The sequence below is a fragment of the Amphiura filiformis genome, chromosome 4, assembly GCF_039555335.1.
Source record: "Amphiura filiformis chromosome 4, Afil_fr2py, whole genome shotgun sequence".
NCBI classification, from domain to species: domain Eukaryota; kingdom Metazoa; phylum Echinodermata; class Ophiuroidea; order Amphilepidida; family Amphiuridae; genus Amphiura; species Amphiura filiformis.
The window spans coordinates 76,802,756-76,827,352 of NC_092631.1; the positions used below are offsets into that span (position 1 = coordinate 76,802,756).

Consider the following 24,597-nt stretch of genomic DNA (forward strand, 5'->3'; position numbering starts at 1 on the left):
CAAAGCCAAAAATGAAAACCTTTTTTTTTCATAGCACTTTCCGTAGCAAAGTTACATCTTGTCAAAGATTGACTTTCATCAAACAATGTCAAAGATTCAGCTAGCAAAATTCCCCAAAACGGCATTTCGGGGTGTTTCTAGATCTTAGTCTCATGATGATAGCAGCTTTTTTTAATGGAACTGCTATCAAAATCACTCTAAAATTCCATGTGCGAGTGACTTATCACCATAAAAATCATATATTTGGGTCAAGTGAAGTATAGAAAACATATTTATGTAGGTTTCTTTCTTGCCAGTTGTTTTAAGGGTGGTGCAATAATTATGTGTACCCGGGGTGGTGAATTATATTATAGGGGCCAAAAGGGGGGCAAGCATGTTTTGGCATGTCGAAAGGGGGGTCAAGCGATTTTTGGCAGGTCGAAGGGGGGGCAAGCAATTTTTGGCACAGATATTTTGGGCACCGTTTCTATATTACGCCCTAAAAGGCGTGGAAAAGCGTTCTGAACACGTTTCCTGCTCGCTTCTTTCGCATTATATGTTAAGACAATTTAAGGTTTAAATTCGGGTTCCCCAAAATTTTTCATGAGTAAGGGGGGGGGGAAAAGTTTTTTTGGCACGTCAAAAGGGGGGGGCAAAGGTTTTTTGGCACGTCGAAAGGGGGGGGCAAAGGTTTTTGGCACGGCCAAAGGGGGGCAAGCGATTTTTGGCAGACCATTTTGAGAATTCACCCCGGGGTACACATAATTATTGCACCACCCCTAAGTTTCTATGTAAATATGCATTGACATTGTCGGCGAATTTGGCTGACTAGCAAATGTGTTTGCCTGGCATACCTACATGGTGCATTGACAAGTGCAAAAAGATCTTGCTGAGAACTGTAGAAGAATAAACATAACATGGTTATGATACAAAATTTAAGCTTACTGATATCACTTCTCCAAGTCCAAGTTCATGAATTCTTGTTCCTCTCACCTCAAGTCAAGGAAATTTCTTTAGGTGAGTTTCCATTCAAGAAATCGTTTTCATTTAGGAACAAAGGAACACCAACAAAATGAAAAATTCAACAAATACATTTGTTGACAATAACAACAAAGAATTTTACCGCTCGTCTCCCAATTAAATTTGTAACGATGCTGTCTTTAAGGTACCACAATGCACCGCAAATCCAAGATGTCAGCGCCCATGAACTAAATTTAGACGAAAGATAAACAGGAATTTGCATTAAAATGACGCATATATTCAACATTCTATCCCGACAGATCAATATTCAAGGCATTATTACACGTTGCTGTACTCGTGGAACATCTATAGGAAATTGTGTTAGACATTTTCGCATCAAAACGTCATCGACTAGATCACCATACGTTTTGACACTGAATTCCAATGGATGTAAGCTTATAACCTCAAAACAGTCAGAATTAATACCACAAGCATATTTATGCCGTTCTACAGTCGTGTCATCGGAAAACAGAGATAATGTGGGATGGAGTAAAATTTCAACAAAATCTAGATCTGGAAGAGGTAAAGTATGAAAAGTAGAAAAAGTTCACCATTTTAATTTGAAACTGATATCACAAAACTGCCATTTTGTACTTTTGGAATCTGATTTTATTCCCGACTTAAATTCTGAACCTTCGCAAAGGTGCAGTACATGATTTGATAACAGTGGCGTGTCCAGGGGGGCCTTTGGGTGCTGAAGCCCCCCCAATTTGTTAAAAACCTGTAAAATCAGCCGCTTTTTTTTGGCGATTTTAGCCACAAAGTCCCCTGCATAAATCTGAAAGAGGCCTGCAGGAATTGATCCTGGATACGCCGGTGGATAAGGGGGCTGTCATTTTCTTTGGAATGGGGCACAGTGTCAACACCCTATATTATAAATATTTTTTCATACAGCTCCATACTCCGTTGGTGAAATCAATATTCTAATTTATATTATTGACATAGATAAAGAAAGTTTACATATGCATTATGATATACATGTGTGATCGAATATTCTATTATACAAGCACCTGGATCTTAAATGTGTTCCTTTAGGCCTATACAATTTTAACTTACGATTTAAAAATCGTTACGCCAAAAATGCAGTAAAAATGTATCCAGAGCAAACAGCAATGGCCGCTAAGTAGTGTATTTAATTTCAAGTTAGTGTATTAAAAACAAAACCTGGGTTTTACCTGAAAACAAATATAATGTGTAGAATAGAACTTGGTGGTATCTCATATGATAGTCGTACTATGCTTAGCCTGAGTCGCTCGGCCTATCTCGAACAAATTCGCCATGCGTAGCTATTGAAAAAGGAGAGGATTCGCCATACTATCACGGCAATTTTTGATACGAAGATATAGGATGATGACGCTGTGTGGGGTGTCATGAATATACTGGGGGGTCAATAGAAATTTTAGCCAGGTAAGCTATTTGTTGTTACACAGACCAGGGCTGTCAACTTTTTGGAATTGCTTGGTGTGAGACAGAGGCGTACCGGGATTTGCTGACTCCAATGTTCATTTTGTACCATGATTATTTGAGCCACGGCGCTGGAGAATGTGAAAAGCGGGGAGTGGGAGCAACAAGTTATTCATGACGATGCGTGAGATTTTACTCATTTTCCAGCTTTTTTGCGTGAGATTTACTACCTAGGCGTGAGATTATACTACCTTGGCGTGAGACCGTGAGAAAGTGACCCAATGCGTGAGACTCATGGCCAATGCGTGAGACTCATGGCCAATGCGTGAGAGTTGACAGCCCTGCACAGACCCACCTCCAGTTAAAACTCTTTTTGGAGTATTTTCGGAGGATACACCACCAAGTACCAAGTATAGCAGTAATCCGTCATACGCTATCCTGTCAATCGACATCTACATGTAATTGGGGAGTTAGGGTAGGGTAAGGGTTAGGTTGATAAGAATATACCGCTTGAGGTTATCATCCCATACTAGTCGCTTGTATTTTTAGGCCAAAAATAGGGAGGCACGATTTTTTTACACCAAATATAAGGGGATATAGAATTATTAAGGGCTGGTGACTCAAAATTTTCACACGCTGTGTGCACATTCTTTGAATTTACGATCAAAATGTCTGCACAATTAGGCCTTATATTAAGTATGCCAGGACCAGGAGCTAAAATGAGCTCCTGGTCCCAAAGATAGCTCCTGGTCCTATAGTTTGTAGTGTAAAATATTGGACACACCAGGAGCCAAAAAAGGACAACCATGGGGTAAAAAAAGCCTGGGTGCCTGCTTAATATAAGCCTTGCCGGACGGCACAATCTTTATAATGTAAAATAATTTGTCTCGAGTCTGTGTAGGTAAAATTTTCCACCCGAGATAGGAGGGTCATAAAAAAAAATAGCCCATGATGGGGGTCATAAAAAATTGATTCTAGTCACTGATATAATTATGACCCCCTCTTCCGAAGAAAATGACATTCCCTGCATGCAGAGCCAATGGTGATACGTTGGACTCACACATTTTATGATGTCAGTAAGCTAGCTAGCACTTTTTTTATGAGACATCAGCTGGTCTCACATTGTTTTGATTTGGCTTGGTTTACCCAAACTGTCCAGTTGTGCATTCCAGATGGGGGCACGTGCCCTGGGCACCACCCTTCAGGGGGCGCCGAATTGACCAATTCAGCATCGATTTTGCGCCCCTCCAAGCAATGAAATTCAAATTTTCACACACTTTACGTGCATTTCAGCACAAAATTATTTCAAAGATCAATTTAAGACCGATATTCAACTTCATTATACCAAAATTAATTAGTGGTAGGCCCAATTTGCGCGCAATTGTTTCATGTATGGGGGACGACATTATGTATCCGTAGCCCTAGGCACCACAAGCCCTAGCTATGCCACTAATTACACAATTTACAACCCTTGGGGTGTATTTCATTTACAAACATTGTTGTGTGACCATTTGGTAAAACATGATAATATTTTTCATTCCAAAAAAAGCTACTCTCTGAATTTACATATGTGACTAGGCCTATTTAGTCATTCTGACTCATTGCGACTCTCCAGTGGGGATGGGGGGCTCAAAACTGTTGTGCTAGTAGAAGATCCTTTCTCTGTATGTATTCTATCTGTAAATCATGAAACTACGTTGTTGCTGTTGTGGTAAATCTGATTATGATAACCACATGACACTGAATTTGTTTCTATTTTTCTTTTAGTTCCAGGAGCTGTTATAGCACTAGGAGCTTTTTTTTTTATTCAAAAAGAAGGAAAAGGAAGATACCATTGAGATTACAATTTCAAAAGCTTTGGTAAGCAGGATAATTATTGTGTCTGTAATGTTATTCTAACTGATTTGTTAAAGGGACATTATACCTTGCATAAGTGTTAAGGGGGTACTACACCCCTGCCCAAATTTGTGCCTATTGCATTTTTCTTAAAAATTATAGCGCACTGGAAATTTTATTTCAGCACAGACAACAGTTGTGAAGTTACAGTCAAAAATGAGGGAAAACCAATATTTGATCCATAAAACAATAACTACTGCTTTGAGTTGTTGAATTTTCAGTACAGTAGTTGTAGTCCTTGCCCCTATAATATGCATATCTTACTTGTCATCAATGTGCTATAATTTTTGAAAAAAATGCAAAAATAGGCACCAAATTGGCCAGGGGTGTAGTACCACCTTAAGCGACCAGAGATAGGAACCAACACTCACTTGTTCACCTGTGGCAAGTAAGTTTACCCTTCAAGTGGAGAAATAAATCTGAAATAAATGGTACTTCACAATGTGGTTTCACTAGGATGCAGGGCATTATAATTTCAATAATTATATGTTATTTTTGACAAAATAATAGCAGTAGGCACGATGTGTACAGTACATGAATTGTGTAAGTCATCATAGCAAAATCTGCCAGAAATGTCTCGAAATGAATTTTTTTACTTTTTACTTTCACTATATATATAGAAAACTCTCTCCCTGTGTATTGATTTTTATTCTGACAAACCTATTAATCAAAACAACCAATATTGTGAATGCAATCTTCAGTCTTCAGCAGAGTTTTGAAGGAAATGATATTGATTTCTGGTCATTACTGGAAGTTGACAATCAGCCTCAGCAACAAATAAGTCCACAAACACATGTTTCTGATTTACCTGTGTGATATTGCAATGGGTTGTGATGCTTAAGTACAGTAATTTCAGTTGGATGCACCATTACAAAGCAAACAGTGGATGGATGCACAGTAACAATACTGTGTGAGGCCTTTGGTTCCCAAATGAGAACAATAGTCTGCATATTGTTATGCAGCATTGTTGTGGTCAATAATGGCTTGTTGATGGTACAACTCATTGTTGCTAATGTCAAACTTGTCAAAGTAATTGTGATTATATCACACAAGTAAATGAGAAACATGTGGTTGTGGACTTAACATGGGTTGGAAACAAAGATTGTGAGAATCAAATAAGTCTTACAAACAGCAGTCTAGTTTTATTCTTGTATTGCCTGACAAAATTCTACTCTTGGACAGTCAGCAAGGATTTTTTTACTATTCTATCTCTGCCATGAGAGAGTTTTATTCATATCCCTCTACTGCAATGGAGGAAAAGTTGTTCTGCCTAAACCCAGATGGCCTCTTTAACATTATGTTTGAACCAGTATTTAAAATAACAACATCTATAGTATTATGTGAGTGTTCAAGTTGTGGATTATGAATTTTGGGATCATTTGTTAAGATAACTTATCTTTTAATATGCTGTACTTCTAAAGTATGTTGTAAGCATTATTGTTTTTACATCATTTATATTTTATTTATTGATACAGTTGCAAGAAATGAAAGGGCATATTGACCAAGCTGAGAAAATAATGCATCAAGCTTTGGATATGGCACTCAAAGACAAGAACCAGCAGGCTGTCACATATATCTATGATCAGGTAAGTTAGGATTTGGTAGCCTAATTGGGCGACCTTTGAAGATTTTTCTGATGATTCCTGTCCCATGAATGTAGAAACCAATGGTTAATTGGGCGAAAGAAAATTGGGCGACTGTCCTACATTTGCCTCTCAATTTTCAATGGTTAAGATGAAAAATGTGCTGTCTATTTGGTGATTTGACCCGCAATTTTTGCTGAAATGCTTTGGCAACCTAAGATATGTTGTAATATTTTAACAGCCCCTGGCGACCCCCCCATGTAGAACATCTTTTTACCTTTACCCCTTTCCCCATCTGTGGGATGCTGACCACCTTGATATTTTAGATTTTTGACCGCTTTCAACAATTTTCTTCAAATGTTTACCCCCACCTGAAAGTCATGAAAGTCACCTTTCTCCCCCCCAATCCCTCTCAAATATTCCTTGCTATATGCCGCTGCTTCATAAAAACAGTTGCAATGATATCTTCAAGTTCTACTGGACTGGCATCATTGGTTAGGAAGCAACATGTTTTCCTGAATATATGCAAGATTATGCTTTACTTTTTTGATTGATACTGGGATATCTTTAAGAAGGTTGTAGCATTGTTATTTCAATCATTATTTGATATCATAATTTCAGATGGCCAATATGTTATTGAGACAGGGAAAGTTTGTGGAAGCTGAAATAGCCTTTAAAGAAACTCTCCGAAGATTAATTACATCAGGGACAGAGAAGACAGACCCAGCGGTCATTGAAATATCACTCAAGTTAGCTCAAATCTACTCAGCTACAAGAAGGTAAATGTTTGTAATGATTTATTTCATCGGGAATAATTAATCAATATTGAATAATTAATCAATAGTGTGATCAGCTCGAAATCAGTGGGCCTTATCGCCACGTGGATGAATATCAATAATATATTTTATTGTGAGAATTGTTTTGTGACATCTTGCCAAAAGCATTACAAATTATCAATTCAAGTCATAAACTTTGTCTAATTTCCCTCACAAACACAATCCCAGCAAACACAAAACATTTTACAAAAAACGTTTAAATGTCGGGTTATATAAAGGGTATAAAAATGTTTTGATAACATTCAAAGAACATTTTACTTGCTGTAAAACATTCCAAACAATGGTATTATAGTATACTCTATAGTTATGCACTACCTTACACACCCTCCACCAAAGTATGGAACTAACATCAGTTTCATTAGCACCTCCTGGCTTAACTGTAAGCCTGATGGCTGTTCAAAATAGTGAACCAAAATGACATGACATTATTTAACCCTGGGTGCAAATGGCCTTCATATTTAGCTTTATTTTGTAAAAATGAATATTTAAAAAAAATACCTCCTCCAGATATATACTTGTCCCAGATAGTGAACCAAAATGACATTATTTAATAACTGTGATTGCAAGTGACTTTCATATAGTTAGATTTATTCTGTAAAAATGAACATTATCATAATTATAGTGTTTTGAAGCTTATTTGAGGCAAAACATCAAAAATAGCAAATTCCAGGTCTTTTAAGTTTGGATATTAGAAGTGAAACATCATGCAACTCTATCACTATTGACTGTATGTTACTTAAGCAGTATGCAGACTTTTTATTGTACGTAAAATATTGTATGTAACATATCTACGTTATTTAATCTATGTTTAAGTTCTAACGAATGTTTGATGACGTAAAATCGATAATATATTTCTGCTAGACATTATATGTAACATATTATCGATTTTTCATCATCAAACATTCGTTAGAACTTAAACATTACTGGAAATAGAATGGCAATAGATTAAATAACGTAGATATGTTACATACAATATTGTACGTCTAATACTCAGAGTCTGTGGAGCGCTTTAGACTAAGCTCTGTGCAATTCAATGGATGGAGCAATCAATAATTACCATAACTTGTGTTGACCCATACATTTCAGTAACTTGGACTTCATTTACCATTGTTTAGATATGACATCAGCCACATACTTTCCCAAACGCCAATCAAAGTTCCTTTCGGAGTTCCATTTAAGGCCAGTGTAATGGGACAGAACATGGACCTTTTCGAGCATCATTATTTCTGAATTGTATGTCAAAAGTATATAAAACTATACATTTTTGGAAAGGAAATGAGTCAAGGAATCCCATGGTGATGTCAGATTTGTTCAAAAATCTTGAGTTTTTGAAAAAATCACAAAAATTCACTTTTTTACCCCAATTTTTTGTGACAACTTAGAAAAAAAATTTTGGAGTAAAAAAAAAATTCAGTAAGCTTTTCATAAAGAAGAGACGTGAATTTTTTTTAATTCGTCTCTTTTTTCGAAATATTGAAAAAAACATGTGAAAAAAGCAATTTTGTCACTCTATTAAGCTAAAAATTGCACAGAATAGTGTATATTTTTGTTTAAAACAAATAATTTGAAAAAATGAGAAAACCTTCCCTAGGCTTTGATGTACTCTAAACGATAGTGCAAAAAGTTTACCTTTTGCTTGCATATTTTTCGAGTTATCTTGTCACAAAAATCGTGCAATATTGTCAAAAGTGAACTCTGAGAAATCAACGTTTTAGTAAAAAAAATTCAAAATTATGCACAAAATGTCCTTATATTTTAAAACGGTAAGACTTTCACGGTTGTAAAAGCTGTATTGGTGCATGATCTAAATATGCATCTTTTTGCACCAATAAATCTATAATGTCTGCTTTCAGTGCGCCAAAATTCAAAATAATTAAAAAGTCTAAGTGGCATTTTGACTGCTGTGGCTCCTAGACTGCGTTGGACATACGCACAGAGTTGCGCTGCATCACGCTAAGCGAATCGCGCGCTTAATCAAAATATTTCGCATTCGCGCATTTCTGACTCATTATTTCCCGCCAATTTACTAAGCTTTCTTGAGCCATGTGACTTTTTAGAGTTGAAAAGAGTGAAACAAATCAAGCAAAAATACGAGTAAATATTAGCAAGTTGTATTTTATCAGTTTCAAGTGAAAGAATACATCTTAATGTTGATAAATATCAAGAAATCTCAAATTCGGGCGTGAACGAATGTGTCTTCCATTACTCTGGCCTGAAGGTCATAGTAGGCTGGCCTGACAGAAAGTTCTGTATGTATAAGTCAAGCCATTTCCCAGCCACTACCTTATGAATACCTTATGAGGTTTTCTGACAAGTCAATCAGTTCAGTCACCCACATTTAAATGTTGTACACAATGATGAACCAAAATGACCAAGTTTAATTTTTAACCCTGATATTTAGCTTTATTCTATACAAATGAATTTTAAACTGAGTTTACTTTATCTATCTACCTGGATGTTTCAGAAAATTCACAAATATATACAAATTAATGTTTAAAAAATTACTAGTTTCACCCTGATGTTTGTCCAAAAAAGTGAACCAAAATGACGTTATTTATTTTTAAACCCTGATTGCATGTCCCCTACCTCCTGTCAGACCATATATCAATATGTAACAAATTTAGATGGTCATCAGGGGTCATCTGATGTCACATAACTAATGATTCTGAGATTGCCATGAAAATGTGTGAAAATTTAATGATCAGCGTTATAAGCCCATATGTACAAGATAATTCTGAGACATTCGATTGTTAGATTTTCATGAAACATTGTGAAAATGACTATGTTCATTGCTAACCAGTGTCTCCATGTTTATAATCCTGCCAGAGAGATTTGAAAGTTTTACTTGCTATATTTTTACATAAAGTAGTTGCATCCTCTCCTGACCCATTCCATGTCAACTCCAGGGATGTGCACCGCAGCACCTCTTCAATTTTTTTCTTTTTCTGTGTGGTGGTAGATATTGCTGAGAAAGTAATATCCCGAATTTGTGAGCTTCATACTCCATTTCGTTTTCCCGTGGCATCAATTTGAAATTTAGGGGGTCAGCGCAAAAATGTGTCATAAGCTTAAAGACTTGATTTCGCATGTATAATGACTTATGTACAACTCTATGGAGAATGCAAACCTTACTGATGTGTTGAAGCCATCGAGTCCCAAAGCCAATATCTCTCAGAAATGTTGTCCAAGGACATATTTTCAACATACCTGAAGTTGATGGTGGATCAAAATGCCTGACATTGGTTTTCAGGGGGGTCAAAATGTACAAAAAATGTACAATTGGGGTTTTGCATGGGTAATATCTCAGCTAAAAATATTCTAATAGGCTCAATATTGGTTAAGAGTAATGTCCTACCAAAGGGCTCTGACTAGCAAAAAAATGGACAATAAAATTATTTTTACTTTTGGAGTTTTGACCCCCAAAGTTAGTCCCGGATGGACGAAGTTGCATTTTGAGGGGCCTATATCTTTTAAAGTAAAGGAGTTACAAGTTTTCTGATGCCAGATTTGAATTCTACACAAATAAGTACCCCAGAATACATACTTTTCAAAGTTGTAAATGGTTCCTTTATACATTTATGGACCTCCAACGTTGTCTTTCGGCGTTGCGACACATTTTTACGCTGACCCCCTAAATTTCAAATTGATGCCACAGGAAAGCGAAATGGAGTATGAAGCTCAAATTTTGAATTTTACTTTCTCAGCAATATCTACCACCACACAGAAAAAAAAAAAAAATTGAAGAGGTGCTGCGGTGCACATCCCTGGAGTTGACATGGAATGGGCCTCCTGTTATTTTGTTAATCAGAAGCCTTCTATTACAACTATGGCTGGTATATTTGTGGAAACTTTTATATATTATATGGCTATAATTTGATGTACTTTACACATACAATCATTGGTCATATCCTAGAGAGGATTTCATGACCCAAAGGTTAATGGCTTCAGGTGCTACACAGCATCCCTTATAAAAGTAAAGTAACTTTTGACATTAAGCCACCTATGGTATTGATCTTAATGGAACATTCATATTATATTTTTTCTAGAATCTCTGAAGCTCAGGCTGGCTTCCAATGGTGCATAGATACAACAGAAAAACTAATACTATCATCTGTGACTTCTTCATCATCATCATCATTACCGTCAACTCAGGAAAGGATAGATGTTAGTGAAAAACTGCCATTACCAACAGTATCAGAGACAACCAAGACAGAGTCTCCATCATCATCATCATCATCAGCGTCAACAGCAGCTGAGCCTTACGATATCAAGGACTTAAAAGCACTCCTTGGCATGTGTCTAGAAGCCTATGCAAGATTCTTTGCCAAATACAAGAAATATGATGATGCTATTGTGTTGTTTACAAGGGCTCTCTCTATTAGTGAGAATGATTTAATGGAAGATGGACATCCTCATCAAGAGGTATGTGTCATAAAGAATGTAAAAGTGATTTGACAATTTAGGTACATACAATGTTGTTTAAAATGTGATATCGGTATCCAAGCTTGGCTTGTGTGATTGTTCACTTGTCTGAAAGGTAGAGCCTATAGATGTTATTACTTGTCAATATTAGACCAGACGTCACCAAAGTCACAAAAGACTCAAAATTTAACTACATTTGCATGCTTCATTCACATCGGTCCCAACATAGACCCTAGAATAGGGACTTTGGTTTCAACAAGGTGCCTTTGGAAATGGGAAGGAAGGAGGATTTGGCAATTTTGCTCATTATGCCACTGGATGAATTATATAAACTTCTTGTAATACAAATCTGAATGTTGAGCTGCTCAGTCTAATCATTAGCACATGCTTGGCAAGGAGGTACAGTATTCTACCTACACTAACTAGTAATGACATGAGTCGGCATTCAAGTTAAAGTTTTTTTGTTTTTTTTCTCAGACTGTTACAATACTGAATGATTTAGGCACTGTGTATGATTTGAAAGGAGACTACAATAAGGCAAAAGATTGTATCCGGAGATCAGCTCAACTTGCCCAGAGACTAGGCAATGATCACTCACTACCAACCATCGTGTGCAATATGGCTTCAGTGGAAGCTCACAGTGGTAGGTTGTCATGGAAATCAGTAGCTATCAGGGGCATATCAGGGAGTTGTCATGGGGGGGGGGGGAAGATTTTTTTTTAAATTTCAGGTATTTATACTTTTTGTCTGGTAAGCTGGGGAAAAGCAACCAAGGACGTCCATGGCTGGTGTGTGACCATGTTCACTGTCGTTTTGACAGCAATTGGTATGATGCAGCATGAACAAGTGATCTTTGGTTAATATTATTCAAACATGCTTCTTATAATAAAAGTCCGAATAAAAGATACTTCTTCACTTTTGACATCACCTGTCAATCAAATTCAGAGACAGTTGTGAGGATTGAAATTTCTCAATGCAGCGGAAAATCAGTGTGCCCTATGGTTAGTTTCCACCTTCAAAGTTAGGTCTTAGTAACAGGAAACTTTCTTTCGCAGGTGCCATGTCAATAATGCTTAGAAAAGATGTTTTTTGCCTTGTAAAATTATCGACATGGACCACCATTTTCTGTGATTCCTTTTCTCAGATAAAGGCACTAGATGAAACAACCTCCCTTTTACATGCTATTATCCAATCACAGGCTGTGGTGAGTTTGATTGACAGGATCGCCAGATGCAAACTAGTTTCTTTACATCAGACTTTTATTATAACAGAGTTTTAACTCTGATCTTCATATGAATCAATTGTTGCAAAGATTCTGATGAAAAGATTTGCATAAATCAAAGTTAATTTCACCTGAAATCAGGTAAAAACAATAAAAAAATAGGCACCATTGTATAATAATGTATAATCAATTTTCTCTCTGTTTTTTTTATTTTTCAGGAAACTATACAGAGGCCCAAAGACTGTACAGGAAAGCTTTGAAACAAGCAGAAAGACAAGAGGACTCAAGAACTGTGACAATTATAAAGAATAAGCTAGCTCAGTTAGAAACCGACACACTTCTGAAAAAGAAATAAATTTTTAAAAAGTTCAAATGTTTTGCAAATCAATATCTTCCTTGTATAATACCATTCTTCTAATTGACAGCACATTGCTGTTGAGGGAGTAAATTTCCCAATATTTCCAATTATTATTATGTTTTAATTTTGATGAATCCAAGTGTGTGAAAATATTGGATCCAAAACATAATGAAATTGGATGCTTGACGCCCAATATTTATTGGTCTCGACTATGTCTCGTCCAATATTTTAAAACTCATAGCTTGACTAATAAGTATGGGACTCATTTTTATTTCTATTATTAATTTTTATTTTATATCAATATGTTAGTGCTCAAAATTGACACAATAGATGAATCAAAGCTTCAGTCTATTATGTCTAGCCCTCTTCTTTTGTTTTGTTCCATTATCCATTATATTTCTTTTGTTTAAAGTCTGATCAACTTGATTATATATCAAGTAATGTGGCCAAGTAATGTGGATGTTGGCCATATATATTATCCAGATAATTTGGACAGTTCAAGATAATGTTGGTCAGGTCAAGATAATGTCGGGCAATTTGTAAACTAGAGAATGTTATCTGCTTTGTTGGACATTTCAACAAACTTAAAATGCATCAAAGTACAGTATTCATATTTTAATTTGGATGCAATGATCAAACAATAGAGGGCTCTACTTTTAGAATTTATATATTTTATACCATCAGTGCTAAACTGAAAATCTGCATTGATGTGGTGTAGAAAAGTTTGCTCTGTGTATATTTTAAGTTTATATATATGGTGTTTAAAGAGTTATCTTCATGTCTAAGTAAAACTTTCAAACATAATTACATATTCATTATTATTTTGATAACAATGGTATAAAAAATGAATAAGACTTATGTGAAATTTGACTATCTATGTGGATTTACTATACTCAACCATTTCAATTCTGCATTGATTTGATTAAATCACTTTTATTGGTTACTATATATAGACTGAAGCACAGGACACATGAGAATATTACACTGTCTCCAAGTGTTTTTATTTTGGTCAAAACCTCAACTTCGACAAGATAATACATTAGCTGCTGCATTTATAAAACATTACAACAAATTCATATATTTTGTATCGCCATATATGTTAAGATAAGTGGTTCAAAACAGATCATTACCAGAAATAATTGGTGTCTTCTTGAGGTATGGTGAGCATGTAGGTCTCACCATACCTCAACAATACACCAATTATTTCTCGTAATGATCTGTTTGGTGAGGTATGGTGAGCATGTTAGTCTCACCTTCCGAGCAACTAACATGCTCACCATACCTCAACAATACACCAATTATTTCTGGTAATGATCTGTTTGGTAAGGTATGGTGAGCATGTTAGTCTCACCTTCCGAGCAACTAACATGCTCACCATACCTCAACAATACACCAATTATTTCTCGTAATGATCTGTTTGGTGAGGTATGGTGAGCATGTTAGTCTCACCTTCCGAGCAACTAACATGCTCACCATACCTCAACAATACACCAATTATTTCTGGTAATGATCTGTTTGGTGAGGTATGGTGAGCATGTTAGTCTCATCTTCTGAGCAACTAACATGCTCACCATACCTGAACAATACACCCAATTATTTCTGGTAATGACATGTTCTCACCCTTCAGACTGTGGATAAATCTTGTATTTTCTTTGAGCATTTACTTCTGTTTTCAAACTACCTCAGGGTAAATAAATAACAGATAATGCTCTATCCCATCTTTATATCTGGCTGCTTACTCAAATGACCCAACAAATACATAATATTATGTAAAATGATCCCAAAGCTATTATATACAGAAATGTACCAAAAAAAGAGTAGGCCCCAATGAATGTAAAGCTACCTAAAAATGTATCTGTTGCAAAGATCTTTGCAACAGATACATTTTTAGGTAGCTTTACATTCACTGGGGCCTACTCTTTTTTGGGACACCCTGTATATAATAGCTTTGGGATCATTTTTTAAAATTCAATAGTAAATGCTTGAAGAAAATATATTGATTCAATCCACACAATACGCTATACGTTTACAAAATTATGTTTATACATAAAAATACATCAATTTCAGATATCAATTTCAGAATCAATTTATCAAAGTTCATTCTTTTCTTAATTACAATCTGTAAAACAAGTTTGCTCTACACAGTTATCAATTAATTGTGAGAACCCACTATCCAGCAGTAGATACAAGAATTAAAATATGTCACATCAACAGGGCTGAACACAAGCTTTCATAGAAATATATGTCTCAAAATAGGGCATTTTGAAGAAAAATATAAAAAGTATACATTTGTACATGGCAGGAGAGGCAGTGGCTCAGTTGGCCACTGGGTGAATTATTATACTACCTGTCATAAAAATCCGAAGATTGCAATGCTCTATACAGGCAGTGAAAAAATTAATTAAAGGAGTATTTCGTGATCCTAGTATCCTCTTTTTATGACATTTTTCAGTAGATATCCATGAAAAAAGCTTATTCCCAAAATTCCAGTTGATTCCGATTTTGCGTTTGCGTGTTATGCATGATTATGTGTATTGCACTGCTCCATAGACTGTATTGTAATTTCGTTCTGGTATACCAGAACGAAATTCAAATTTCATGATATCTTTGCTAAACGAATTAATCTGCAAGAAATTTTTTATAGCCAGAGGTTTCCAGTGTCATAAAAATCTCAACTTTTTTTGAGAAAAGTGGGGGGATGAGGCTGTGGATCACGAAATGCCCTTTTATAAATAAAGACAGAGATAAAAGCAATTTATCGCGTCTGATGTCAAAGTCAATAACGATCCTTGATTGGTTTACACAGGTTAATCAGCGCAGTAAAGGAAGACCGATCTATCTGGTGCTGATCGGAGAAAAGGAATAGCAGCAAATGGCGTAAAAATACGTGACTTTTACAAGGCAAAAAGCAGCTTTCTAGGCATTGTGGACATGGTGCTTTCACCAAAGAAAGTTTCCTACTATAAAGACCTAACTTTTGAGATGGTTTGCATGTCGAAAGGTGCAAAATTGATAATAAGGCGCCCGGTTATAAATCCGCGTTCAGCAAGTCATCATCACGACACTTGTAAACAAACCGTGCTCGAGTTTGATTGACAGGTGACGTCAGACGCGATAAATTGTCTTTATCTTTGTCTTTCATTATAATACACACCAAAGAGTTTTTTTATCAAATAATGGATAAAGTGAGATAAAATAACTCCTAAAACAATTCTAGCTATTTGGTACTATTGATAGCACACATTTTATGCCATAAGCACACATTGTTCAAAATATATAAAGATAATAAACACGACAGAGTGACTCCAATAATTTAACTAGAGTGAGAAAGGAAACAGCTAGAATGCATGTCTAAATAAGAGTCACTCTTCATAAAGAGAATATAAGTTAACCTCTAAACTGTACTAACCACATACATATTTTTTTCAATGAAAAAGTGAATGAAATGCAGGAATTTCCTTGCCATATCATATGAGTATTATTAAATTTGGCATGTCCGACGTTGTGACATTGCATAGCACATACAAAACTGTGTACAGAATTTCAAAACACCAAATAAGAAAGATTGTATCCAAATAAGGCAGCATTGCACATTTAAATAAAGTAAGTGACGTCATTGATGTTAGGGGGAAATTCCAAGTGCTGGGTAAATCAATCGATCTCCTGATTGGCAAATATTAAAGCCATTTCATTTGTTGTACAAAATACTTTCACAAAAATATCCTGCCCAATTAATGATAAATATTATATTACCAAAGTTACAGCAATTACTTCATCGCTGTTTCAAATCGGTTTTGTTGCTCCTAACTTTAAATTTAGTGTACAGTTGAGTCATATTTTATTTTTGGCGTTGAATTCAGCCAACAGCACAATCCGTATGTATGAGCCAAATTGTTGCTGATACAATAATTCAGTGATAAAACATTGCGTGAGCCATTTTGCACATAGGCGAAGCTCATTAACTATGCCAATTTCATAGTGCGCATGTCCAGAATGCGGATCAAAATTCTGACATGTACAGTGTCAATGGAGTAGTTTTGTATTTGCATGGACAAAACCTCAACTTTCAAATTTCATCGCCACTTCATTGCCATATTATCGTACACTGTTCATTTAACCCTAGAACTACCGAGCCATATTTTGTAACACAGACTACGAAGGAGGGGGGTGCAATTATAAACATCATATGTGACACAATCTGCTCCATGGGGGCCAAAGGCGGCAAATTTGAAACTGAGATAAAGGTAAAAATATGGAGTAATAAACAATAAAATACATAAGAAAATAGACATCAAAAAACGTCTTAACTTTCGAACCAAGTATGCTAGACCTTCCAGTTTTCAGTAAATGATAGCCTTTTGTATGTATAATGTAATGATTACAGTAACTAAATTGTCAAATTTCTTGATCGTGTCACATATACCGTTATATTTGGTACCAATGTATAGCTATGGGTCTCCTCTATCCAGTGATACCAAAATAAGTACAAACATACCCCACATAATGTTGCTATGGTGTCATAATGTAAGGGGACCCATGCAAATTTGGGAAATTCTGGCTATGAACAAAAGTGTAGGCAAAATTGATTTTCGGCTAAAAATTGTACAAAAACATGATTTTCACAGAATTTTCTCCTCAATATAAAAGGAAATGACTATTTCAACCCAAAATAACAAGTAAAATTCAGTAGCTCTAGGAATAATTTTACAAGAGCAAAATGAAAATCATTGATTTTACTGTAGAAACCAATGGTGGGCCTCACCAACATCCCCCCGGTCATCTTTGACAGCTGGTCCTACTCTGGGTAAGATGCTGGGGTAAAAATTTTATCACTAAAATGAACGCAAAGAAGGGATCTACGATTTCCTTAGGTTGTTTGGGTGTAATCTTAGGGGGATAGGTACAACCTCCCCCTTCATAGTTCTAGGGTTTAAGAAATAATTAAATCACATTCTTGCTCTGCACAAAATTGCTCTGTTGACATTTAAACAACAAATTATGGCTTATTCCATTTACATTTAGGTATAAGTTGGGGTATATGTGACATGATCAAGGGAATATTAAAGTCACATGCTGACAATTTTCAATAAGAAGTTTTTTACATCAATTTCTGGCAGTTTACGAATGCTACATTTTGATGCAAACCCCATCAAAAAATGGACATCTGGTTACTGAGTTAAGAGCAATTTATCAATAGCTGAAAACAATATAAAACAAAAGAATTTAAATACTGTTTTTGACAATATTTTTAAAACGATATTAGCAACATTCGACTCATTCCTCTTAATCATGTCACATATAGTAAAAAATCAGGATTGAAAAAATTAAGCAAATTCACCAAGATTGTACACTATGACTTTAAGCCATCTCAGATGAAAAATTGTCTTTGGCAAAGTGTCAGTCGTGCCCTTTTAAGGCCAGAGTAATGGAAGACACATTCGTCCACGACCGAATTTGAGATTTTTTGATATTTATCAACACTAAGATGTATTCTTTCACTTGAAACTGATAAAATACAACTTGCTAATATTTATTCGTATTTTTGCTTGATTTATTTCACTCTTTTCAACTCTAAAAAGTCACATGGCTCAAGACAGCTTAGTAAATTGGCGGAAATAATGAGTCAGAAATGCGTGAATGCGAAATATTGTGATTACGCATGAATCGCGTCGTGTGTGACGCGAAGCGCTTAACTCTGCGCGTGTATGTCCAACGCAGTCAAGGCGCATTCGGTATGTTGTTAACGCCAGCAAATGTGGTGTAAACAAAACAAAAATTTGCAGTCAAAATGCCACTTAGATTTTTTAATTATTTTGAATTTTGGCACACTGAAAGCAGAGATTATAGATTCATTGGTGCAAAAAGATGCATATTTAGACCATGCACCAGATACAGCTTTTACAAGTGGGAAAGTCTTACCGTTTAAAAATTTAAGGACGTTTTGTGCATAATTTTGACATTTTTTACTAAAACGTCGATTTCTCAGAGTTCACTTTTGACAATATTGTGCGATTTTTGTGACAAGATAACTCGAAAAATATGCAAGCAAAGGGTAAACTTTTTGCACTATCCTTTAGAGTGCATCAAAGTCTAGGGAAGGTTTTTTCATTTTTCAAAATATTTGTTTTAAACAAAAATATACACCATTATGTGCAATTTTTAGCTTAATAGAGTGACAAAATGGCTTTTTTCACATGTTTTTTTCAATATTTCGAAAAAAGAGACGAATTTAAAAAAAAATAAAAAAACCTTCCCTAAGTTCATGTCTCTTCTTCATGAAAAGCTAACTGAATTTGTTTTACTCCGAACGGATTTTTTTCTAAGTTGTCACAAAAAAATTGGAGTAAAAAAGTGAATTTTTGTGATTTTTTCAAAAACTTGAGATTTTTGAACAAATCTGACGTCACCATGGGATTCCTTGACTCATTTCCTTTCCAAAAATGTATAGTTTTATATACTTTGGACATACAATTCAGAAATAATGAAGCTCGAAAAGGTCCATGTTCTCTCCCATTACTCTGCCCTTAAGGTGATTATTGCAAGTGAATTGTTATACTCTTGCATTTTGTCTTGCACAAATATCTGTGAGCCCTTGGGGAACAAACCAAAAGTTAGATGACATCCTACAAATGAAAGAGCTTTCATTAGGAGGCTGACCCCTCCCTCCCTCCCTGAAACATGAGTGTGAGATGTTGAAAATTCAACTTTGATCAATGTTTCAACTATACTACTTTTTTACAAATTAATTTTTTTTTTGACTCCCTCTCCACCTTATGAAAGGCTTTTTGTATATATTTAGGACCTCATCAAACTGTTGGTTTGTTCCTTTAGGGACCACAGATTAATAGTTGATAATCCTAACATACTTCTTTTGCAGGCATTTTGTAAAAGGACTTGCTTTGTTTATATGCCTGTGATAAGTGTTCCACATTTGCACCCATAAGGTGTCTTGTGACTGGAAACAAAATACTTCAAAAATATCACAAAATATCGGAATGGATCAATGCCAGCCTTCTGTCTTTCTTTGGTAAAGTACTAAAACAAGATGTTACTAAGTTACTCAAGCAAATATTTCTTCTTCCAAATATTTTCTAGTTGCTGTTTAGAACTTATATAGCTACATTTCTCCAATGCTTTTAGTATTGCATTTCGAGTAGCTTTCGGACCATTCATCTGTTTCCAAACATATAGTACTTCCATTCCTTTCAACTCAACATCAGAAGTATTTGCTTTCTTTTCAGCCTTTTCAGCTTGAGCATGTGGGATACCCATGGCAATGTAGAGGTGCTGCAACTCTTCTGGCCGAAGTAGTTCTACAACATCCTTAAAATCTGTCTCTTCTGCTTCATGTTCAACTATTTGAAAAGAAAATCAAAAAACTAAGTAATGGGATAGAGCTAAATTGTGATTTTAAATGTCAAATTGAATTTTACAAAATCGATGAGTAATTGAGCAAATATTTCTAAAGGCTTTTTGTTTTATTTTTTACACATAAATCAACCTCCTAACTGCTTCAGTAGTCATTTTTGTATGCATCTAATGAACAAATCATGTACAACTTCACCATGCTCAGTGCTTCAAGCATCCCTTTACAGTTTTAGGTAGCGTTATACACTTTATGTGTTTATTACAGTACATGTTATGCTAATGCACTTATCAAGTCTTTCCCCTGCCCTGGGGGATCAAGGACTATTGGCGGGGAAATACATTTTGCCAGCGTGACATCCCCGGCACTGACCCGTTAAAGTCCCGGCCCACGGGCATAAATTTTCTGTACATCCCCGCTATGACTCGGCCCCGCTAGCCGGGCTACAGTGTGACAATCCCGGCACAATCCCCGACCCCATGGGCCGGGACTTGCGTTAAAACAATGTACAATCCCGGCTATGCCCCGGCCCATCTTGCAGAGTTTAATATACCTGTGTCGATTATTGAATGAACGAAATTATAGGCCTAATAAAAAAAAGATCGATTGGATTATTTGGATAGCAGTGATCGTACACAACACGGCCGATTTAATAGTGCATGCCGATAATTTAAAAGACATGAACATGTTTAAGCCTTAACTTACATGCAGACGCAAGGATTTAAACAAAATAAAGTGTTTTAAAAAAAGTAGGCTTTCATTTATAGATGCACAAAATTGGTTTTTAAAATTTACTTATAACAAGTAATTACCCCACTCCTCAGTTTGCTTTGTACTTGTAGTGCCACAATCGTGAAAATAGTGCATTACAGAAGAGTATGCATGTCAAAATCGGCAGTTCTTGGTATACGGTACCGGGTACTGATGTTTTTTAATGGTGTGACTTCTTCGTGAAAGTCCTCGCTATGTCCCGGCAGTGCGGGGGAAAAAATTGTACACCCCGGCAAAAGCCCCGCTAACATGAATGATTGGCCCGGCATAGCGGGGACGATCTACTGTACATCCCCGGCCAAGTCCCGGCTAACTTCCCGGCCTGCTGGGCAATGATTTTGTGTACATCCTCGGCTACGTCCCGGCATGTTCCCCGCTATGTCCCGGGTCCCCCAGGGCCGGGGAAAGACTTGATAAGTGCATAATGAAATGTCCAGTTTTGACATTGTCAGTTTTAGACAATTAAGAATTCAGAAAGCTGTAACTTGTATTATTAAAGGATTATGGTTAGGAATGAGATTCAGGATTAGGGTAAAGCTTAGAGTTTGTTTAATGTAAAAGGATACTGTACAATTTAATGCAAATGATATCATTATCCTGTACAAATATTTCTTAGACTTCTGATCAAAAAAATTATTAACTTAATGTTCTACAAGGCAGTTCAGTTACCTTAATGTGCAAGGCACTTGAATCTGATGCATGATGGTACAAGTTCGAGCTCACTTAGTGTCAATTTCTGTTTTCTTGGAAACATTGAGTCTGCTTAAAAAAGTCTGGACAAGAAACTAATTGCTAATTGTCTCAGTCTACTTGTACCAAACTGATATTGGCTGTGATGGTTTATGTAAGTCAATTAGGACTTCCTCTGATCTTGAACTGCGCATCCTTTGAATCGTTTTTTAATGATTTGGGCTTCTGTGGTCAGCAACTTTCTGTAAGTGTGCAGCCTTGTGGGTCTGACAGCACACTATAAAGATCATCACTCTGATGATGGGTCCGAGGGTAAGGCAATCAATAAATCTAATGATTTTACTTAAGGTCCTTATTTATGTATATAAGTACATAGATATTGTAATTACTTTGAATGTCTTCTGCTCCTTGGTCAACTTCATCAGTGGTATCTCTTGTTTGGTCAGCATCTGTATCATTAAATGTCAAATAAGGAAGTGATTAGGCTAATAAAGAAACATTTCTCTCAGAAAGATCACCCCACCCCCACATTTAAATTTTGCATTTCAACATAAGAGCCAGCATATGAATGTAGGTTCAAGCACCATGTCATGTGTCAGCACATGATTCTGCAAAACTGTAAACTTACAAAAATGTTTAACGATGAACCATGTAGATATGTGGTGCAAAAGGGAAACATAGTTGCTCACTAAACTAAGTTTTTAAATATTCCCTGGGTCTCTTTGTGATGTTCTTTCTATTTTCCAGGCAGAGGTTTGAAATCATTTTGGTCTATGTGTGTAAGCTTGGTTTGCCTTCATTCGGTAGTCAATATGATAAGATTAGAATTTACGGACTCACCAGATTCAAGGCCAAATTGTTCCTTTATCTCTGCAGTGTGTATGGGTTTTCTCCTTTCACAAAACACAACTTCTTGGCTCAAGCATTTCACAAATGGAAGTAAGTGACAACTATCAACATCACAGGGACAAGCAATGCTGAAAGTGTATTCTATTCTTTTAGCCCAAATTTCCTTCAGGTCGCTAAGTGACTCTTCTAAGAAGCCTTTGACCTGCAAGAGGACATGAAGATAGTGAAAAATGATAACAAAGTCTTACTTATAAAGAAATGTAGAATTATAGATTAAAAAGTATGTTTGATTTATTGACAGAGAAATAAGACAATCATAGGCGTAGTTCCAGGGGGGCAATATTTTGCCAGGGGATGGTCCATACAATCACCCCCCCAATGTTGACGCCTGCAATATGATAATGGGTTTCTCACCAAATTAACCTCATATTTGCCCATTTTAGCCCCAAAAGTGCAAATTTTCACACGCTTCGCGCGCATTTATTCTACTTTTACACCATATTTCATCCATCAGTTTAGCTTCAAAATAGGACATTTTCTTGCGTGCGGGTCGCCAAAAGGTGCTGGATTGACTATACTTCAAGAATTCCATCCCCCCAATGTCAAAAAGAAATCTACGTCACTGAAGACAATGCATTAAGATGTTGAGGCAACTTGCAGCATCACAAAAATGGAAAAAAAAATTGGCAACACAAGTGCATTCACCTCCAAGGAAATTAACAAGATGCAATACACACACAGTGGGTGGCAAACTCTATTGGGGTTAAGTTTTCCATGTGCAGCGCCAGGTGCAGCGCTATCATCCGCTATGTGGCAAATCTTTACGGTATTTTAATAGAAGTGCATATGAATGGTATATAATAACTTTAAGATACACTTAACTGCACATACAATCATAACTATTTATAGACTCCTTAATGCAACATATACATATTATGTCAAGTTTTCTTAAAAATACACAAAATGTGATAAGAGCATAAAGGAATAATATTTACCTTGTGAACAGCTTGTTTTAGTTGCTTGTTTCTAGAAGTATTTGTCATACATTGCATTGGCATACCAACAACGTCTGAGGCTTCAATGACTACCTAATTATTTGATGTATGAAAAAGAAAAGAAAACAGAGAGAAATAAAATTATCACTCTGTTGAACTATACTATGATCAGCTCATAATTTGCTGACATAGTGCATGTTAGTAACCATTGGTTACTGGTTCAAGCCTGGGCTCGTACACCTGTTCCAAATTATGATATGCCATAAGCTTTGTGTTGTGATCATTTAGATCAGTAGTTCATAACAAAGAAAGCGTGAGCCAGTTGACCTAGCAACGGTCATATTCTAATGTGCACTACGCTAGCATATAGGCTGGACTCGTAACATTGTGGATTGATATAGAATTGTGTACACACAGTGGGCGCTGCACCTTCGTGAATTGCGCTTTGCGTGTTGTGTGACTGACGCACGTTTTTGTGAATTGACATGGGCTAAGTTGGGACTTCATTGAGGAGCACGCAGTAACAAGAAACAAATTAATTCTTCAATGGCTCGCTTGTTCCAAGCTAAAGGCATCAGGACTCATTACAAACCCGTGAACTCCATCCGGCAACACGTGGTAGCGCCTAAGGACAAGACCAAAACAGATCAAAGATCTGGTACAGTCTATCACATAACTTGTGATGACTGTGACGCGGCCTATGTCGGAGAATCAGAACGCTCACTGAAAGCTAGGTTAGCTGAGCACCGAAGACCTAGTAGTACCTCCTCCCCTGTGGCCCAACATGTCAAAGCGTCCAAACACACCATCGACTGGAACAAGGTCAAAGTACTGGATCAGGACTCCAACTGGTACAACAGAGGAGTGAGGGAAGCTATTAACATTCACAGACACCCCAGCAACCTAAACAAGGACAAGGGACGACACGACCTGGCACCCGTCTACCGGAACATCCTGTCACATGACGTTGTTGACAACAACTCGTCATGTGACACTCATCAAGATCAATAACATCAGTTTGAAAAAGGCTTAGCGACCGCAAGCCGAAAGCTCACGTAAGTGAACATTTTTGTTGTGAGAACAGTCATAAATTCATCAATATAAATTAATTCTTACTAATTACAAGCTGATTATAGTATAAAGCATAAGATAGAATTCTTAATAACCTGACTAATCTCCCTATTTTATCCTTCTAAAATGGAGATT

The 24,597-nt window shown here is 36.2% G+C and overlaps 3 protein-coding genes across 3 annotated transcripts; 2 read left to right on the forward strand and 1 right to left on the reverse strand.

Moving 5' to 3' along the window:
* Nucleotides 1–1,164: 1,164 nt before the first annotated feature.
* LOC140151432 (tetratricopeptide repeat protein 19, mitochondrial-like) lies at nucleotides 1,165–13,272 on the forward strand. Its single transcript, XM_072173772.1, has 7 exons — nucleotides 1,165–1,521; nucleotides 4,171–4,263; nucleotides 5,775–5,885; nucleotides 6,504–6,661; nucleotides 10,765–11,140; nucleotides 11,618–11,783; nucleotides 12,581–13,272. Exons 3-7 carry the CDS (start codon nucleotides 5,784–5,786, stop codon nucleotides 12,715–12,717), a joined length of 939 nt encoding a protein of 312 aa, XP_072029873.1. The 5' UTR covers nucleotides 1,165–1,521; nucleotides 4,171–4,263; nucleotides 5,775–5,783; the 3' UTR covers nucleotides 12,718–13,272.
* A 5,159-nt stretch (nucleotides 13,273–18,431) lies between these two features.
* LOC140149934 (uncharacterized) lies at nucleotides 18,432–23,478 on the reverse strand. The gene is made up of 4 exons (XM_072171947.1): nucleotides 23,392–23,478; nucleotides 22,388–22,598; nucleotides 21,937–21,996; nucleotides 18,432–20,075 (listed from the first exon to the last, which is right to left on the reverse strand). The coding sequence occupies exons 1-4, from the start codon at nucleotides 23,452–23,454 to the stop codon at nucleotides 19,777–19,779; spliced, it is 633 nt and encodes a 210-aa protein (XP_072028048.1). The 5' UTR covers nucleotides 23,455–23,478; the 3' UTR covers nucleotides 18,432–19,776.
* Nucleotides 23,479–23,937: 459 nt separating this feature from the next.
* On the forward strand, nucleotides 23,938–24,402 carry LOC140150387 (uncharacterized). The gene has a single exon (XM_072172398.1). It carries the CDS (start codon nucleotides 23,938–23,940, stop codon nucleotides 24,400–24,402), a length of 465 nt encoding a protein of 154 aa, XP_072028499.1.
* The last annotated feature ends 195 nt before the right edge of the window (nucleotides 24,403–24,597 follow it).

Bases quoted from the DNA above. Each gene is read 5' to 3' on its own strand.
- LOC140150387 (XM_072172398.1), top strand. From the start codon at position 23,938: ATGGCTCGCTTGTTCCAAGCTAAAGGCATCAGGACTCATTACAAACCC.
- LOC140149934 (XM_072171947.1), bottom strand. From the start codon at position 23,454: ATGCCAATGCAATGTATGACAAATACTTCTAGAAACAAGCAACTAAAA. The intron at 21,997-22,387 runs GTGAGTCCGTAA...TTAATGATACAG, and splicing joins ACAATTTGGCCTTGAATCTG to ATGCTGACCAAACAAGAGAT. The intron at 20,076-21,936 runs GTAATTACAATA...CTTTTCAAATAG, and splicing joins AGGAGCAGAAGACATTCAAA to TTGAACATGAAGCAGAAGAG.
- LOC140151432 (XM_072173772.1), top strand. From the start codon at position 5,784: ATGAAAGGGCATATTGACCAAGCTGAGAAAATAATGCATCAAGCTTTG. The intron at 5,886-6,503 runs GTAAGTTAGGAT...TCATAATTTCAG, and splicing joins TCACATATATCTATGATCAG to ATGGCCAATATGTTATTGAG. The intron at 11,784-12,580 runs GTAGGTTGTCAT...TTTATTTTTCAG, and splicing joins TTCAGTGGAAGCTCACAGTG to GAAACTATACAGAGGCCCAA.